Source organism: Hemiscyllium ocellatum (assembly GCF_020745735.1).
Source record: "Hemiscyllium ocellatum isolate sHemOce1 chromosome 27 unlocalized genomic scaffold, sHemOce1.pat.X.cur. SUPER_27_unloc_28, whole genome shotgun sequence".
Classification (NCBI taxonomy): domain Eukaryota; kingdom Metazoa; phylum Chordata; class Chondrichthyes; order Orectolobiformes; family Hemiscylliidae; genus Hemiscyllium; species Hemiscyllium ocellatum.
The window spans coordinates 408,989-428,116 of NW_026867496.1; the positions used below are offsets into that span (position 1 = coordinate 408,989).

At 45.4% G+C, this 19,128-nt stretch overlaps 1 protein-coding gene and 1 pseudogene across 2 annotated transcripts; one reads left to right on the top strand and one right to left on the bottom strand.

Moving 5' to 3' along the window:
* Positions 1-19,128, bottom strand: part of LOC132807954 (gastrula zinc finger protein XlCGF57.1-like) — a 43,115-nt pseudogene that overhangs the window by 16,768 nt on the left and 7,219 nt on the right.
* On the top strand, positions 5,713-18,238 carry LOC132807955 (zinc finger protein 239-like). 2 transcript variants are annotated; one of them, XM_060821847.1, is made up of 4 exons: positions 5,713-5,811; positions 11,288-11,445; positions 13,618-14,895; positions 17,198-18,238. In XM_060821847.1, the coding sequence occupies exon 3, from the start codon at positions 13,960-13,962 to the stop codon at positions 14,854-14,856; it is 897 nt and encodes a 298-aa protein (XP_060677830.1). In that variant the 5' UTR covers positions 5,713-5,811; positions 11,288-11,445; positions 13,618-13,959; the 3' UTR covers positions 14,857-14,895; positions 17,198-18,238. The 2 variants fall into 2 exon arrangements, with proteins under 2 accessions (XP_060677830.1, XP_060677831.1); XM_060821848.1 differs by lacking the exon at positions 11,288-11,445.

Sequence of the window (19,128 nt, forward strand, 5' to 3'; positions counted from 1 at the left end):
AGACTCCTTACAGGGACATGGCTTCAGGATGACAAGGATTGGATCTGAATATTGAGGGGATACGTGACATTCAAGTTGAATAGGAAGTGAGGTAAAGATAGAGGGTTGGCACTGCTAATCAAAGCACTAATAACATGGTACTCTGGTGTCAGCTCGGATTTCAGGTCCTGATTTCTCTGTCCTCTTCTCCCTATTGCCACAGAGTAAGATGTTGTCTGTTCTTGGCTCAGCTGGCTTTATGCTGAAACTTTGAGTCCCTTTTACACCTTCCAGAGCAATAAAACATTCAGTCGATTAAGGCCCAATCCACAATATTCTCAGTCTGATAACCATCCAGACTGAGAGTAATCGGAGCAGGGAATAAAACAAGAAACATGAGACAAAATTAGAATAAATGCACATTTGGTGCTTAAAGTGTGTTAATTAGATAGTAGAACAGAATTAGGGGTCTCCCAGGATTCTTATCATCCCCTACTTGAGGAATTCTCTCTCCCTAACAATATTTACATCAACAGAAATAAAACATCTGTTATCAAATAGACATAGAGATGTACAGCACGGAAATAGACTTTTTGATCCAACACATCCATGTTGACAAGATGTCCTATATAAATCTAGTATCCCATTTGCCAGCATTTGGCCTATATCCCACCAAACCTTTCCTATTCACACACCCATCCAGATGCCTTTTAAATGTTGTAATTGTACCAGCCTCCACCACTTCCTCTAGCCTATTTACCCTATCCATGCCCCTCATGATTTCATAAATGTCTATAAGATCACCCCTCAGCCTCCGACACTCCAGGGACACTCCCCATCCTATTCAGGCTCTCCTTATACCACAAACCCTCCAACCCTGGCAACATCCTTATCTATCTTTTCTGCACACTTTCAAGTTTCACAACATCATTCATATCCTATCGTAGGGAGACCAGAATCGAATGCAATAATCCAAAAGTGGCCGAACCAATGTCCTGTACAGCTACAACATGACCTCCCAACTCCTATACCGATAGCATTCAATGAGCCAAATGGCCTATTTGTGCATTGCAGCGATTTAATGATTTGACACTCTGGAGGCAGGAAACATGTTTCCACTGTTGGGTGAGTCCTGAACCAGAGGACACAGCTTAAAAGTAAGGGGTAGGCCATTTAGGACAGAGATGAGGAGAAACTTCTTCGCCCAGAGAGTGGTGGGTGGGTGGAATGCTCTGCCCCAGAGGGCAGTGGAGGCCCAGTCTCTGGATTCGTTTAAGAAAGAGTTTGATAGAGCTCTCAAGGATCGTGGAATCAAGGGTTATGGAGATAAGGCAGGAACAGGATGCTGATTGAGGATGATCAGCCATGATCATAATGAATGGTGATGCAGGCTCGAAGAGCAGAATGGCCTACTCCTACACCTATTGTCTATTGAGTTCACGTGACATTGCAGGATTGAAGGAGCGAAGGCTGAGTGCCATTATCGACTGGACTAACAACCAGTTCCGGGGATTCCCGGGGTTTGAATCCCGCTGAGGCAGATGGTGGGATTGGAATTCGGTCAGAAATTTGGAGTTCTGAATCTAATAATGAAACCATTTTTGGGGGGAGAAAATGCCATCTAATTCACTCATGTTCCTTTTAGGAAAGGATTCACTCAGTCATCTCAACTGCATCCTTTATCCAGTCTGGCGTACACCTGACTCCAGACCCACAGCAGCATGGTTGACTCTTGACTGCGCCCAGTGTCAAATGATGGGAGTAACTTAAATGGACACAGTGTGTAGGTTGAAATTGCTGAGCGAGGCAATGCTTCCTTCAGCTTAAGGCTGTACCAAGGACTAATTATGAAGGGACAACTCTGTGCTGACCAACAGTAAAGGAAGTGGAGTTGGGAGGAGTGTGTGAGCTTTGAGCTGTTTTTTAAAAAAAGCTTTTTTCATACACCTTTTTTTTGCTGGGGAGATCTGAAGCTGTAACAAAGTTGGGTGTCAATAAAGGTAACTTGAACTTAACCCCAGTCTCAGACTGTCAATGAAAGCTATGAGATCCAATAGGTTTTTGTTTTAAAGCTGCGCATTTCTTTCAACCTCTTGCACTAAGTTTCCAATATCGTGTATCAGAAGGAGCAGTGAATGCGTAACTAATATCATTAGAAATTGTAAACTTTTCATCTCTACAGGTATTGCATCATTTCATGGACATTATAAGGTTTACTGGCAGCACCTGGAGGTGTGGGATGTATTCACGAGAAACAAAGTTAAAAATCATACAACACCAGGTTATAGTCCAACATGTTAATTTGGAAGCACTAACTTTCGGAACACTGCTCCTTCATCAGATGTTTGTGGAGCAGGATCATAGGAAAATTTATAGCAAAAGGTCGCAGTTTCATGCAACAGAAATGATATAGAACAAACTTAGATTGTTGTGAAATATTTCATCTTTTAGGATGGGTTGCAGGTTTTGGTTCATTAATATGTAAATCCCAGAACTTGTTTGAAGACACATTCTCGAGACAACTTAAGGTCTGTATCCCAATCTTGAGTGAGACTGGTTCTATTTCCAAAGTAGGAATTTATAAAATCTCACACAGATTGACTGCCTGTAGATTGTATTTGGCTCAAAAAGCGCACAATGTATTTGCAAATACAAAATCACACCAAAGCCTTATATGCAAGTGTGCACGCATGAGAGTATGTGCGAGTGTGTGCATGCTTGACAAAGTGTGTGAGTGATAGAGTATCAGCCTGTGAGAGGGTGTATATGTGTGTGTGTCAGAGAGGGATCTGTGTGAATGTGAGAATGTGTGCTTTGTGTGGGTGTGAGAGAGCGTGACAGTGAAGTGGGGTTACCTGTCATCTGACAGGAATCCAAGGTCCTGGTTGATGCCATCCTCATGTGTTCCGAACTTGGCTACCAGCCTCTGCTGGACCACTAAAACTGAATAAGCAGTTACATAGCACACATTGGAGAGGGCAGGGTGGGACTTGCCTTTCGATTTGCAGAAAGTTGGAGGTTCTGGGTGCTGGAAACTAGGGAAAACACATGCTGGTGGACCTTCGGCTCAGAGAGATGCAGCTAGAAGCCAGGCTGCAGACACGTTGGGGGAATCATCAAACCCCCTACACTGTGGAAACAGGCCCTTTGGTCCAACAATCCACATTGACCCCTCTTAGAGCATCCCACCCAATAACCTCCACAGCTAATCCCTGAATTTAGAACACCCAATCCACTCTAAGCTGCACATCTTGGGACCTTGGGAGGAAACCAGAGCACCCAGAGATTGGGGGGGGGGGGGGGGGGGGGGGGAGGGTAGGAAAATGCAAACTCCACACAGACAATCACCCTGAGGGTGGGATCAAACTCAAGTCCCTGGCTCTGTGAGGCAGCGATGCTAACCACTGAGCTGCTGCCGCGCCGCCCACAGTCTTGGATTGAAGGAATCGATTGACTTCATTCCAGGGTTGAAGGAATGAATTAGCTTCATGCCAGACACTCCAGCCCGTTTGGGGAATTGAATTTGCTTCCACAGAGTTTCCATGGTGCAGGGGTCATTGCGTCTCAGCAGCTTCAACGATCCAAAGAAGGGCTCGTCTACAGCGAGAACTCTTGTCCACATTTCGCTACAGAGTTAAAGTTGTCTGCACAGTCAGAACCCCGGAACACTCCCACGCAGGCTGCGTGTAATCATGGGGCTTCTCAAGTCACGTTGATGTTTGAAATAATTTCCCCTCCTGGATTCAAACGCTGCTGATATTCAGGCCCTGAGTAAATTTCTTGTGCGCGCCTGAACAGCAAATCCTCCTCTGCTAATACCTTGAGAAAACAGATCATTGCTGTCAGTGCATGGCAGGAAATAGGATAGGAGAATTCTAGTTTGTACCGAACAGCCTTCCCTATCTCCTGCCTGAAATCTCTGTTTCCCAATTCCTCCACATTTCAATGGATTCCAACTCGAATTCATCCTTCCATCCTCCTGTTTTTGGCCAGCTCCCCTCACCGGAAAGCGCTGACTCTCGGTTCAGTTTCTTAGTCACTTCTTGCCATTCCCAGTATATTGCCCACATCTTTGTTTAGTTTTTAAAACAGAAAGGCAGTGGTTTGCTGATGCCAGGATCTGAGGGTAACTACGCTCACGCTCCAGATTCTCTCTCGCATCATTCACAAAAATCTGCAGTGCACATGTGGAAAGAAGGGGTTGCTAGGAGTGGGTGGGACGCATTCACCAACTCCCCATTCAATCAAGATCCAATCATGCCCACAGCGCCCCCAGTCTATTCTCTCTCGCTATCCCTAGCTTTCCCCCGCCCTCTCACACACATGCCACTCTCTGCACCTCCGTCCATTCTATCTCCATACCCTCTGTCCCTTGTCCAGTCCAGTCTCTCGTCCACCTTCTCCCCACACTCATTCTCTCTCTCCTCCCACTCTCTGCCCCCCTCCATTCTCTCTCTTCCCCCACCCTCTGCTCTCCATCTATTCCCTCTCTCTCCCCCACCCTCTCCTAACATTCATTGTTGCTCTCATTCTCCCCCACCCTCTGCCCCCCTTCCATTCTATCCCCACCCACTGACCCACGTCCATTCTCTCTCCCCACACTCTGCGCCCCCATTCTCTCTCTCTCTCTGACAAACGCTCTGCCCCCCATCCTGTGCACCCCAGGGTTTCTCTAACTCCAATGCTCTGTCCCCATGTCCATTTCTCTCTCTCTCTTCCGCCTAGCCTCTGTTTCCCATCCAATTTCTCTACCCGCACCCCCACCCTCATCCTTTCTTGTGCCTCGAACCCTTTTCGTTCACTGTATCAGCCCTTCTCAGGACAGAGAGAGCGGATGGTGATGACTCTACCTGGGAGATGGGAGGGGGTGGTGTCAGAAATGGCTGATCTTTAACATTGAGAATTGCTAAAATGATATTTTCAAAAACATCAGTAAAGTTTGAAAGCAAATTCAATTTTTTTTAAAAAAGCAACAGCGATTTTTCTGAAACTTGCATTGAAACCTGTGCAATCAGGCCACAGTTGAGAACAGTCTGTAAGGATGGAATGGCCAAGTCCTTGTCTTGTGAAGTTGGTTCAGATAAAGTAGAAATAGAGTCATAGAGTTGCAGAGCAGGGAAACAAGCCTTTCGGTGCATGCCAACCATATATCCTCAATTAATCTGGTGATCCATTTGCCACCATTTGGCCCATATCTCTCTCAACCCTTCCTATTCATATTCCTATCCAGATGCCTTTTAAATGTTGTAATTGTTCCAGCCTCGACCACTGTCTCTGGCAGCTCATTCCATACATATACTGCGCTCTGCGTGAAAATGTTACCAGTTCGGTTCCATTCAAACCTTTCCCCTCTCACCCTAAACCTATGCCCCTCCAGTTTTGGATTTCCTCTACCCTGGGGAAATGACATTCAAAGATTGAGCAGCTAGACAAAATGCAAAAGGAATAAACTGTTGAGCCCCAGGAAAACAAAAGAAGTGTGGCTCCAGCCTTTTTTTCTCTCCGATTGGCAGTTGGACCAGCATCTCCACTGGGCATACTGCGCATGCTCCTCGGTGTCAGGAAGCATTGCGCATGTACGCTGGTGTCAGCAAAATACTGCGCATGCTCCTTACTGTCAGCGGAAACGGCACGCAACATTCTTCTGATCGACCAATGGGAAGCCCTGAAGGACCGGAAGGAGTGCGGTCTTCCTGCGGTTGAGAGCCTCCCCTCTATTGTCTGAATGCGGAAGTTGGACCAAGCGCTTGTGAAGGTGTTGCTGCTCCTCTCTCTATGAATGAAGATTGAACTTCATCCCAGACTGCAACTTCTTTCTTCTGTCTAACATCTGTGAGTACAACTTAATCTTCTCACCCCCTTTTTCATTTTATTTTTTCACTCTGGTGTTCAGTTCTTCACTTGCAGCAAAGTTGATTCAGGTATGTGTCTTAATTGGCAAACACATGGTACATGTAGTAACGCAGTGTGAAGTTACAGCCTTTCCTATGAAATAAAAACAGAAAGCAGGTGCATTGTTTAAATGTGGAGTAAGTGAGGACTGCAGGTACCGAAAATCAGAGTCGGCGCTGAAAAAGCACAGCTGGTCAGACAGCATGCGAGGTGCAGAGCAGTCAACGTTTTGGGCAAAAGCCCTTCATCCAGGAATGATGTGTGGATGTACAAACGTGCCTCAGCTACCTTCTGCTCAGGCTTTCTACTCCAGTCAATGCCAGTTGTCACATAGGTGCAGCAAGCAATCAGCAAGGCAAGTGGTATATTAGCAAGAGGAATTGAGTTCAAAGTGGGGGTGCCTTCCTGTAGTTAGGGAGGTATTAAATATATTCAAAGCTGAGTTCATCTGACTTTTGAATCTCAAAAATAGTTATGGGGGAAGACAAGAAATTTAAAAATACAAATTTTTATTCAAAACTTTTTCAAATCTCTCGCAACACCTCTATATACAAAAAAGAACAATACCAAAATACAGAAAAATAGCAGTACAACAATGTCATATTATGATACTATTAATAATGAGCTACCTATTATTCTACTAGGACAAACTTAGCTTAAACTAAACTACAATCAAATTGAATAAAAATAAAATTAAACATGATTTAAGTTAATTTGAATTCTATCACATTACTTTATTCTATTTCACTCACCACATCTCCATTAAGGCTTCCATCCATGGGAGCACCAGTTATTGCACCCGTATTCTTTTCACCCAGCCTTGCCCTCCCAGGGCCCCATGAGTGCTCAGACTGATTCCCACAGCTATACCACGGCTCTAATTAATACTGCTGATCAGTCTGCATCAATATAATTTAGAAAAGGCCGCCACGTCTTGTAAAACTACTGTTTTGTGGTGCACCATATTTGTGAGGTCATCTGGGGGCAGATGCTCCATCACCAGCATATGCCAGCCCATAAGCCCTGGGTGTTTTTCCAATGTCCAATTCATTAAAATGTTCTTCCTTGCACAGTGCGTAAGAATGTTACACAGTCTGTTCCTGTGTTCTCTGAGAGAAGGCAAATTTGTCAACCCCAGAAGAAGAAATACCGGATTCACTTTAACTTCAATCCCCCAGGATGTCCTTCAGCTCCCTTACTATAGCACTCCAGTATCTCTGGATCTTACAACATGACCAATAGCAGTGTGTGTGAGTGCCTATACTAATGTTACATTTGGGACACCCTGGTGATGCGCCACTCTTGAACCTAGCTAGCCTCTCTGGCGCCACATTAGCCCTGTGTAAAATCTTCAATTGCATGCCCTGTGCTTTGCTACATGTTGAAATTTTCCTTACATTTTCCAATATATCTTGCCATACTTCTAATGAAATATCCTATCCTAGCTCCCGATTCCACATGGTAGAAAGTCCCTCCATATCTCCTAAGGTATGTCCCTTCTGTGAATGATACAACGTACTAACAGAAAGAGTGCCCGTACACAGAGTACTCTTTACTCCACATTTGACCTGTAAAGCTGAGCCAGGAGTGTGGTCTTCCTCTGTATATAATCCCTTAGCTGAAAGTACCGGAAAAGGCCCCTATTAGACAATGCATATTTCTGTCTTAGCTGGCTAAATGACATCAAGACCTAACCCTCAAATAAATCTTTCCTACAGGAGATTCACTTATTCTCCCATGACTTAAAGCCGGAGTCTATTGTCCCAGGTTTAAATCCTTGGGCTGCCACCAGTGGGTTAATCAGCGAGGTCTTCAGCCAAATGCCCATGTCTTGCCTCATTATCCTCCAGGCTTTCACTGTATTTAAAATGATTGTCCTCTTACACTACTCAGTCTCGGATTTCATCTTATCAATGAATAATAGATTAACTTAGGGGACATCTCGACTGCAATGCTTCAACATCAAGCAAAATCGACCCCGAGTCCCCCCGTGCCCAGTCACCCACATATGCTAAGAAAGCGCTTATTTGATATCTCTCCAAGTCCAAAAGATCCACTCCTCCTCACCCTGTGAGAGCTGCAATTTGGTAAACTTAATTAGGGGGCGACTGCGACACCAAATAAAATAACCTCGCCAACCTTTGAGCCTCAGTAATACTCATCTGGGTAGCAACAACAGGAGCATTCTCATGGGGTACAACAGGCGAGGAAGAACATTCATTTTAATCAGAGCTATTCGGCCTAACCATGATAATGGTAATCCGTCCCACTGCTGCAAATCCTGCTTTATCCTCCCCAGTAATTGTACATAGTTAGCTTTATACAGCTGGTGGAAGGCAGGGGTAATAAAAATTCCCAAATACAAAAACCCTTTTGACGACCATCTAAACAGGAACTGCATTCCATCCTTCAGCATGGCGTCTGATTTTGTAAAGTTGATCCTGCAGCCTGAAAAACTTCCAAATAAATTAATTGTTTGAATCAATCGAGGAACAGACTCCTCCAGATTGGCCAAGAACAGAAGGACATCATCAGCATATAGGGTCATCTTATGTTCCCCCATTCCCATTCCTGGCGCTATTATTTCAGGATCCCTCCTGATAGCCTCAGCTAATGGCTCAATTGCCAAGGTAGATAGCAGCAGTGAAAGAGGACATCCCTTTCGACTACCTCTCCCAGCATTAAAGTTATCTGACTTAGTGCCGTTTGTGATGATTGCTGCCTTAGGATCATTATACAACACCACCACCCATCTAGCAAAGGTCGTCCCCAGATCAAAGCGCTTGAGGATCCCAAACAGGTACAGCCATTCTATCTGGTCAAACGCCTTTTCTGCATCTAGGGAGGCCACCGAACCCAGGATCAACCTTTGCTGGCATACCTGCACCATGTTCAGTACCCTCCTGATATTGTTGGAGGAGCTACGCCCTTAACAAAACCCATCTGATCTTCTTTCACAATACAGGACAACACCTTTTCCAACTTCAGGGCCAGCGTCTTGGGTAGAATTTTAAAATCTACATTCAACAGTGAAATGGGTCTGTATGAAGCACATTCTTCGGGCTCTTTCCCCATCTTTATAATGAGGGAGATATTAGCCTCCCTAAGAGAGGGCGGAAGACAACCCATGCATATGAATAGCTATACATCCCCAGAAGTGGCTCCACCAACACACTTATGAATTCCTATAGAATTCACTTGGGAATCCATCTGACCGTGGTGCTTCATTGCATCCTGCACCTCCTGTATTGTCATAGGCATATTCAACAGGAAACCTGTTCCACGTTTATACTAGGGAGGTGCAGGATCTCAAAAAAGGCCTGCATTCTTACTGCTCCATGTTCATCTCCCTCTGACCGATATAACTCTGCAAAGTATTCCCTAAATCTAACATTAATCTTCTTTAACTCACGGGTAACTGTGCCAGCCTTCTCTCGAACAGACATAATAGATTGGGAAGCATTTTACTTTCTGGCCAGATATCTATCTGACTTATCTCCAACTTCCAACAATCTTTGTTGAGCAATGCAGACCTTTATTTCCCCAGTGTGTGCAATGAGTTGGGAGCAGCCGGAGAGCTGCAGCTTGACCAGTGAAGGCCTATTATAGTATACTTCCTCAGCTATCTGCAGACGGGTCTCCAGCATCTGTTGTTGCTCCTTCCTCTGCGTCCTTCTAGTCATTGAATAAAAAATAATCAAGCCTCATAAATATGCCTTATTGGCCTCCTACAGTATTTCCGGATTACTGGCCGTACCCAAGTTGGTACCCAGAAGGCTCTGAACTCTTGTGATGTACTCAACAAATTTGCTATCCCTTAACAGGAATGGGTCCATGACCAGTGCTGTGCATCCATTCCACCACTCTTGATTTTACCATCAAAATACACTGGCACATGGTCTGAGACAGCTATATTGCCAATTTCACAAGCCAATGTTCTGTCCAAGCAATCCAATGGCATTAAAAAGTGTCAGTTCCCATGTGGTACTTGTGTGGGTTAGAAGAGAAAGTAAAGTCTCTTCCATTAGGGTGGAGATGCCTCCACACATCCATTAATCCCAACTCCTTGCACATGTCCACCAACTGCTTAGGTTGCGCTGGTGACCTGCCTGGGCCCTTGGCACCCTGTCTACTTCGGGATCTATTAGACGATTAAAATCCTCTCCAATGACCATGCAGTGTACCCCAAGACTCATTAATTTAGCAGCTGCATCAATTAGAAATTTAAGAGGGTGCACCGGGGGGACAATACACATTCAGGACGCCATACTCTTCACTATGTATTAGAGCTTTAAGAATGACGGACAGTCCATGTTTGTCCTTAATTTGCTCAATTACCTGGAAAGGGAGGTTCCTTCTTACCAGTATAGCAACTCCTCTACACTTGGAGCTAAAGGAGGAGAAGAATACCTTATCACAACCTCCTTGTTGCAGTTTCAGATGTTCCTTATCAGTTAAATGTGTCCACCCTTTCCTTCCCGAGGCTTGACAGCACCTTCTTTCTTTTTAATGGGGGAATGGCTCCCTTTTACATTCCAGGCGCACCACCTGAACGAATCAGTAGACATGGCCATCCAGGGAAGCCTGTGGTTTCCCAAGAGGAGGAAGCTTATCTGAGGTGCGGTGAGCAACAAAGACATGAACTCGATAAAGTCTAAAAACTGCTCCTATTAAAACTACTATAAATAAAAATCTAACCACCACATATAACTTAAGCAAATGCTCAAATAACCCCCAGTTATGTAGAGATCTCTTTCCACCCCCCCCCCCCCACCCCAACCCCCACCATTGCCACCATCCTGGCTCCTTCCCACTGAGGCTGTGCCCCAAACGCCAGGCAATTCACAGATTGAAAAAAACATGTTATTTACATTCTGAGAGTTAACAATGGTTGCCCATCTCCCCACACCCCTTCTCCATACATCTTAAACACAGGTATAGCCACCCCCAATCCAAAAACAAAAGGACAGCAGGGAAAAAAAGGCCCCAGACAATACCTAACTGACCGATATACTAAATAATTCCAGTTTTACGCCAAGGCAGTACGTATAAAGCCGATAACCACAAAATAAGGGGCAAAAAAGTAGCATTGTCTGGAATGACGTCCCTCCTGCCTTCACTCCAACTCAATTTCTTTAATTCAGAGAATTCGCAAAGTCCTTCGCCTTTTCTGCTGAATCAAATTATATACCGACCCTCCATGAGTAAAACACAATACAATCAGGGACCTCAAGGAATATTGTATGTTCAGATCCCTTAATTTTCTCTTAACTTAATTAAATGCCTATTTCTTAATCCAGGCTCCTGAGAAGTCCTGAAAATATATTATTCTTGAGCCTTTGTACATTAGAGCCTGTGGATCTCTTCCCAGTCTTCTTGCTGTTTCAATCATTAACTGTTTTTCTTTATAATGCAGGAGCCGCACTCGGGCCACACAGGGCTGCGGGTCCGACCCGGACCTGCACATTGTGATCCAGTGTGCCCGCTCCACACTCAACAGGCCCGACTCCAACTCCAGCCCCAGGAATCCAATAAGGTCTTCGCCTTCCTCGCATTCCGGAAGACCCACGAGCTGTAAGATTTTTCTTCTACTTTAGTTTTCCAGGTTGTCCACTTGCTCCTGAAGGACCCGAACCTGGTCTTCCAGCGTTTGGATCCTTCCTCCTGAGACCTCCGCCACGGTCTCCGATGCCACGGTCCTCTCCTCCGCTGCCTATTCTTTTCGGGCCAACATTTGAATTTCCTGTCCATGCTTTTGCAGCGTGGCAGATAGTGGTTCCACCGCTGCTTCAATCTTTTCTCAGAGATTGGCAAACTCCGAGAGTAACTGCTGCTGTCCCATTAAATCCACAGGGATTGCCCTGGGAGTTTGAGCAATGGCTCCAGGCACCCCTGATGCAGTAGGGGAGAGCCCTACCTGCTGCACCCCTTTTGGCCCCTTTCCTTCATTTGCTTTCATTCTGTTCCTAAAGCTGTCAAACCACAATTATAGTAGCTCCAGACGTTCAGTAAGTTTATATTCGCAATTTTTTTCTTCTACAGATGGTTAATGAGGTGGGGGGAGGGGTAAAAGTCCATCTTGCCGGGGGTGTGGCACAGAGCCCAGCACAGCAGACCACTCAAACCACCGCCATCTCGGATTTCCAAGAAAATGGTTTTAAGACCAGTACAGAACAGCTACAGTGTCATACAGCACAGAAACAGATCCTTCGGTCCAACTAGTCTATGCTGACTATGTTCTCAAACCCAACTAGTCCCATCTGCCAGTGATTGGCCCATATACCTCCTAGTCATGTACTTTTCCAAATGTCTTTTAAACATTGTCACTGTACATACATCCATTACTTCCTCTGGACACCCATTCCACACACAAACCACTCACTGTGTGAAAAAAAATGGAGCTCTTCGTGTCTTTTTAAAATCTTTCTTCTCTCCCCTTCAAACTTTCCTCCCTAATCTTGAAAGCCCCACCCTAGGAAAAGGACACCTGCCTTTCACCTCATCTGTACCCCTCATGATATTATAATCCTCTGTAAGGTCACCTCTCAATCTCCTCTGCTCCAGTGAAAGAAATCCCAGTCTCCACTGCCTGCAGGTATATTCATGTTCAGTTATGATGTGTTCAGTGTTGGTGCAGGCTCAAATGGCCTACTCCTGCTCCCAATTCTCTCACTGTGTGTCCAGCACAGCATTGGGAGATTGGGAAAGGGGAGGGATAGATATCTTGTTTGTTTTTATTTTGAAAATGCACTTGATTCCACAAATAAAAGAAACAGGTACAAGTACAGCACATGCAGTATTCCTCATTGCAGCTTCAAGGTTTTGTGTCCTCTTCTTCCGTGTTGGCTCCAGCACATTCGGCTTCCTCCCCCAACCACCACCACCATCACCCAATCCCCGCCCTGAGCTGTTGATGCTTACATTCTATAAAATAAAGAGAGGGATAGACAAGGTCTTTTCTCTGGGAGTGTAGAACTATACAGTAATAGGTTTAGGGTGAGGTGGCCCGGGGAGGAGGCGAGGGATTTAAAAGGAACCTAAGGGGCAATTCATGCAGAAGATGGCCCGTGTAAGGAAAGAGCTGCCAGAGGAAGTAGTAGATGCTGGTATAATTATGACACATTTAAAAGGCATCTGGATAGGCTTATGAATAGGAAGGGTTTAGAGGGATATGGGCCAAATGCTGGCAAATGAGACCAGATTCGGTGAGGATATCTGGTCAGCATAGACCAGTTGGACCAAAGGACCTGTTTCTGTGCTGTATATCTAGATGACTCTGGCTTGCCAGTCTGTTCAATTTCTCTCTGGTGTCATAGCCTTGGTGTCTCATTCCAAAACTCCCCCACCCCCGTGGGGGCACGTTAACCATTTTGTGTCTGATTGTTGTCAAGAAGCTGCTTTGCAGGTTCATCCTGAATTTACACACTATATTTTTGCTTCCAAACATCAGACCGGCTCACACTCAACAGTATCCCAATGTCGTGGAAGATATTAATTTTCAGGTGGAGGTATCCAAAATTCAGAGAGGTGTCAGTTGTGACTGTTTTGCTCTTCTGTCCCTGTCAGATCCTGAATCAGCACTTTCAGGAGAATTAGAATGGAGTGAGAACAGAGGGAGAGAGAGTGGGATGGTGCTTTCAGTTTTATGGAATAACAAAAGAAAAGAATGTTCTGCAGAAAGTAGAATTGCTTGTTCTGAATTTCTACCCTGGACTAACAGTGATGACTTTTGTAATCTCTTTTCAGAGTATTTGATCTGAAGATGAAGTTTCAAAATCAACAGATGAAGGGCTTATGCCTGAACCATTGACTGTCCTGCTCCTCGGATGCTGCCTGACCCGCAGTTTTCGACTCTGATTCTCCAGCATTTGTGAGTCACTCAATCCATCGGGATTGCAACAATTTTCGACTGTGATCCAATTGGTTCCTGTTTCAGTACGTTTTCAGCATCAGTGGGACTGGAAGAGAGACCCTACTGTTGCAGCAACGCACGGAGTGTGGAGCCTGAAACAGTTAACTGGCCTGGAAAGAGGAATTCAAGGCTGGGAGGGGACATACACGCGTTTGTGTGCAACTGTAGCTTTGGCCATGGAGAAACGATGGAAGTGTGGCGACTGCGGGAAAGGTTTCCGTGTCCCGTCTGCCCTAGAGACACATCAGCGCAGTCACACCAGGGAGAAGCCATTCTCCTGTCCTGAGTGCAGGAAGGCCTTCAGTGATTCCTCTGCCCTGCTGAGGCACCGGCGAGTGCACACAGGGGAGAGGCCCTTCAGCTGCCCTGAGTGCAGGAAGAGCTTCAGCGATTCCTCCGCCCGGCTGAGGCACTTGCGGGTGCACACAGGGGAGAGGCCCTTCAGCTGCCTCAAGTGTGGGAAGGCCTTCAACGATTCCTCCGCCCTGATGAGGCACCAGCGGCTGCACACAGGGGAGAGGCCCTTCCGCTGCCCCGATTGTGGGAAGGTGTTCACTCGCTCCTCCCACCTCGTGATTCACCGGCGGGTCCACACCGGTGAGAAGCCCTTCCCCTGCCCCAAATGTGGGAAGGCCTTCAGCGATTCCTCTGACCTGCTGGCCCACCGGCGGGTCCACACTGGCGAGAGGCCGTTCACCTGCTCTGTCTGCGGGAAGTGCTTCACACGCTCTTCTGACCTGCTGAAGCACCAGCGTGTCCACACTGGGGAAAGGCCCTTCAGCTGCTCTGAATGCGGGAAGGGCTTTACTCAGGCATCCCACCTGCTGACACACCGGTGGGTCCACACTGGGGAGAGGCCGTTCACCTGCCTCGAGTGCGGGAAGGGCTTTGCTGTCTCCTCCAGTCTACTGACGCACCAGCGGGTCCACACTGGGGAGAGGCCGTTTGCCTGCCCTGAGTGTGGGCAGAGGTTCACAATGTCCTGCAGTTTGAACAAGCACCAGCGGAGGCACCAATGCTCCCAACAATCAGATTCTGCCGGTAACGCTGCTGAGGGTCACCCCCAGGACTGAACCTCCTGCCCTTTCTGACAGTGGGGGTAATGAGAGTTGGTAGGCTTTTTTGTTTTCTACTGGGGGAGTGGAGGGGGAAGGGGGGTGGTGGTTCAGTGGTTCGCACTGCTGCCTCATAGCGCCAGGGACCCAGATTTGATTCTATCCTCAGGGTAACTGTCTGTGTGGAGTTTGCATGTAATTCCCCTCAGTGTCTGCGTGGGTTTCCTTTGCGTGTTCCAGTGTCTTCCCAAAGTCCAAACGTGCACATGTTTGGGCGAATTGGCCAAGCTAAATAGTCCCACAGTGTTCAGGAATGTGTAGATGTGCTGCATTAGTTCGGGGTAAGTGCAGAGTGATAGGGTAGGAGAATGTGTCTGGATGAGTTACTCTTCAAAGGGTCGGTCTGAACTTGTTGGGCAGAAGGGTCCGTTTCCACACTAGTGATTGTATGATTCCATGAACATTGCTTCCAGTGGGCACTGCTGCTCATTGAGCCCAGGACCCGCATGAACCTAAGACCATTGGAACAGAAGTTAGGATATTTTGACCCATCGAATCTGCTCCACCATTTGTTAGAGACAAAATAAAAAACTGTAGATGCTGGAATCTAAAATAGCCAAGCAGGGGCTGGACACAACAAGGCAGGCAGCACCAGGAGGTGGAGAAGTCAGCATTTCAGGGATTATCCCTCAGGACTGAAGAAGGGTTCTACCCGAAGCATTGACATCTCCATCAGAAATGAATTACCAGGATATTGTCAGAACTAGAGGACATAGGTTTAGAGTGAGAGGGGAAAGATTTAAAAGGGACCGAAAGGGAAAACGTTTCATGCAGAGTGTGGTGCGTGTATGGAATAAGCTGCCAGAGGAAGTGGAGGAGGCTGGTAGAATTACAGAATTTAAAAGACATTTAGTTGGAGACGTGAATAGAAAGGGTTAGAGGGATTTGGGCCAAGTGCTATGAAATGGGACTAGATAAATTTAGAATATCTGGTCAGCGTGGACGAGTTGGACTGAAGGATCTGTTTCTGCGCTGTACCTCTCTATGACTACCGGTCCTGATGTAAGTTTAGAACTGAGTAACTTTGCATAATTCAATCTTGTTGAATTCACCTCCTGAAAGGTTTCAAATGAACCCCTCCAAGCGATATGATTTAACTACAACAAGTTGGATAAAGTACCTCATCAAGTTCAACATGAATGCGCAGTTGAAGAAGTCAGAAGTCACACAACACCAGGTTACAGTCCAACAGGTTTATTTGAAATCCTAAGCTTTAGGAGCATTGCTCCTTCATCAGTGCTGCTCCTTCATCACTTCACCTGATGGTGGAACAGTGCTCCGAAAGCTCCTGAATTCAAATCAATCTATTGGGATTCTCACCTGGTGTTGTGTGACTTCTGACCTGTCCACCCCCTGCACCTCTGCATCAGAGTTGACAAATGAGATCAGATTTTATTCAGCCTGATTTAGTGAGATATTCATCTGGATGTCCTTATGCCTGAAACATCGATTCTCCTGCTCCTCGGGTGCTGCCTGACCTGCTGTGCTTTTCCAGCACCATACTCTCAACTCTGATCTCCAACATTTGCAGTCCTCACTTTTTCCTGGTTCATGTGGAAACTCAACACTGTCAGAGTGACAAAGAGACGCCAGTCATAGAGTACTATAGCACAGAGACTGGCCCTTCAGCCCAAACCGGTCCATGCTGACCAAAATGTTTGTCAACACTGACCTCATTTCCTGCACTTGGCCCATATCCTTCTCAAGCTTTCCTATCCATGTATTTGTTGAAACACCTTTTCAATGTTGTTAATGTACCTGCTTCAACCACTTCCACTGGCAGCTGTTTCCCCAGGCGAACTAGATTCTGTAAATATTTTGCCCCACATCTTTTCTTCCATCTTTCTCCTCTCACCATAAAAACGCGCCCTTGGTCTAGAAATCCTCCCCCTAGGGAAGAGACAGCTATCATTAACCCAACTGTACCCCTCATGGTTTGAAAATATTGCCTCTCAACTTCCTCTGCTCCACTAGAAAAACATCCCAGCCTATCCAGCCTAAATTCTAATTTGATAATAATGTCAGTGATGATTTTGGCTCTGTGTGTGTCAAGGATCTCTCATTTCTAAGCCAATGCAGTGCCTCTTAAGTTCACGTCATCTTAAAACGAATGGCACCCCATTCATTTAAAATGTCCATGTTTTCTGTGCAAAGTTGGTCCTGGTCAGGAAATAAGCAGCGGTGTCTTTTATTCCTGTAGACTGCTCTGTTTTGAGATGTATGAGTAAATCTTCAGAACAAAAGATTAATGCAGCCTTTATTCATGTCTCATTATTAAAAACACTCTCTCCATTTACAGATGTGATTGAGAAGCTTCTCCCAATGAATCTTTGACTGATAACAGCATTTGTCAGGCTTTTGAAAGTCACTGTAGCTCTGTCACAGCACACAGGAGGGCTCTTTCAGACACAACGCGTCATGCAGAAAATTCTCCCACATTAGTCGAGCAAAGTTGACGTCTTTTTAAGACATTGTGAAACTTGAAATGGTTCAGAAAAGGTTTGGAAGGACGTTGCCAGGGCTGCAAGGTTTTAGCTACAGGGAGAGGCTGAATACGCTGGTACTATTTTCCCGGAAGCTTCAGAGTCAGCCAGAAACATCTGTTGAATCAGGAAACATCTCTTCCTGCAGCAGCTTCAGACAGACCGCTTGCTAAAACCAAAACCAATGGAAAAGAATGGGACAACTGCCCTTTCATTGTAGAAGTATTTTAGAAAAAAAAAGGAAACCCTTTTCCCTGATTGTTGCCTTAGCCAGTATCTGTTAACCATTAGTGAAAACCTTAATCCTAGACGAATGGGAAGCTGTGCCATTTACAACCCCTTCTGAAAATAAACCAACAACATAATCTTCTTAAAGGAGCAGCATGATCACAACAAAAAGCAGCTGAACTGAAACATTTGAATCAAAAGGTTGTACAGTTAGCAGGACAAGAAACAGGTTTTCAATTTCACCAATCAATTTAAATCAACCCCATTGGCTACCAAAAACTTATTAAATTTAAATCCTAAAGTTTTGACAACAGGACCAATCCTATCATAAAGAATCCGTGCTCTCAGTCATCTGTGTATTAGAGAAAGCATCATTTAGAAAAACAGAAAGAGCATTCCTGACAGAGGAATCGGAGGAGGCATCCCCGACAGAAGATGGCACAGAATATTCCGGAAGACACACAACCTGGTTGTAATCTAAGCGATTAAATTCTATTTTGTGTTATCTGAGTGGGACATGTATTGATTGGAACAGTATACCAGAGAATCTTGATTTATTCCAGAATACTTAGTAGTTAAGATGGATTTATTCAGTTTGTTAGTAGCTTTGTTCATTTGTTCACTGTGAGAGTTGGTTAAATAAATTGCTGATTGTTGATTTTAAAGTGTCGGAGATTTATTTTTAACACTACAGCAGGTTACACCACTTATCACACTGACTTTACAGATTAAAGGGCAACGTGCCACTCTTTAGACGTTTTGGTTTGAGATCTTGGAGAGTGGGGGCGGTTCAGCCTTCGCTTTCTAACAGTATTGATGACATTCTCTTGAATGCAATGGAGTCAATATTAATCCCAGCCTCTTGGTGTGGTTGTGGGTGAATCACCTTAATTTGGCTCCTGACTCAAACTGCACAGAGAACCAACTGCTGAAACAATGATTTGCACTTTATTGCACTTAGCAACCACAAATAAAACCCCTCAAGTTCATTCAGCTTTACCCCCCAAACTTGGCTATCACCCAGTTGATAGCTGAATTTAACTGGGTTTCCACTGACAGTGCCCATCTCTGGAAGTGTCTAGGGGTTTGATGCAGTATTATTCTTCTAAGTACTACTGCTGCAGCATCGTTCTGGAGTTGAATTTTGGTGGCATTTCCTCATTTTCAAATCTGTGGTGTGACTATTTTTTAAGACTCTAACATCACCTCCCATTGCTGGAGACCTCAGCTCTGTAGCTTCCCTTCTTATCCTTGAGGGTTAGCTGTCTGTTTGAAACAGCCTGCTCTGCAATTAACCCCTCGATGTCAGGGCTTTCCTTCCACAGGCAGAATTAATTGTCCTTTTGTCACACCATTATTAAACATTATCTTGCTGGTCCCAAGAAACAACTTATTGTGTTGCCTCCTTCTTCCCAGGGATGGTTAACTAGCAGAAATTAGTCCATTTATCGTATTGAATCTGCTCTGCCATTCAATCATGGCTGATATGTTTCTTAACCCCATTCTCCCTGTAACCTTT

Coding starts and splice junctions, on each gene's coding strand:
- LOC132807955 (XM_060821847.1), top strand. CDS start 13,960: ATGGAGAAACGATGGAAGTGTGGCGACTGCGGGAAAGGTTTCCGTGTC.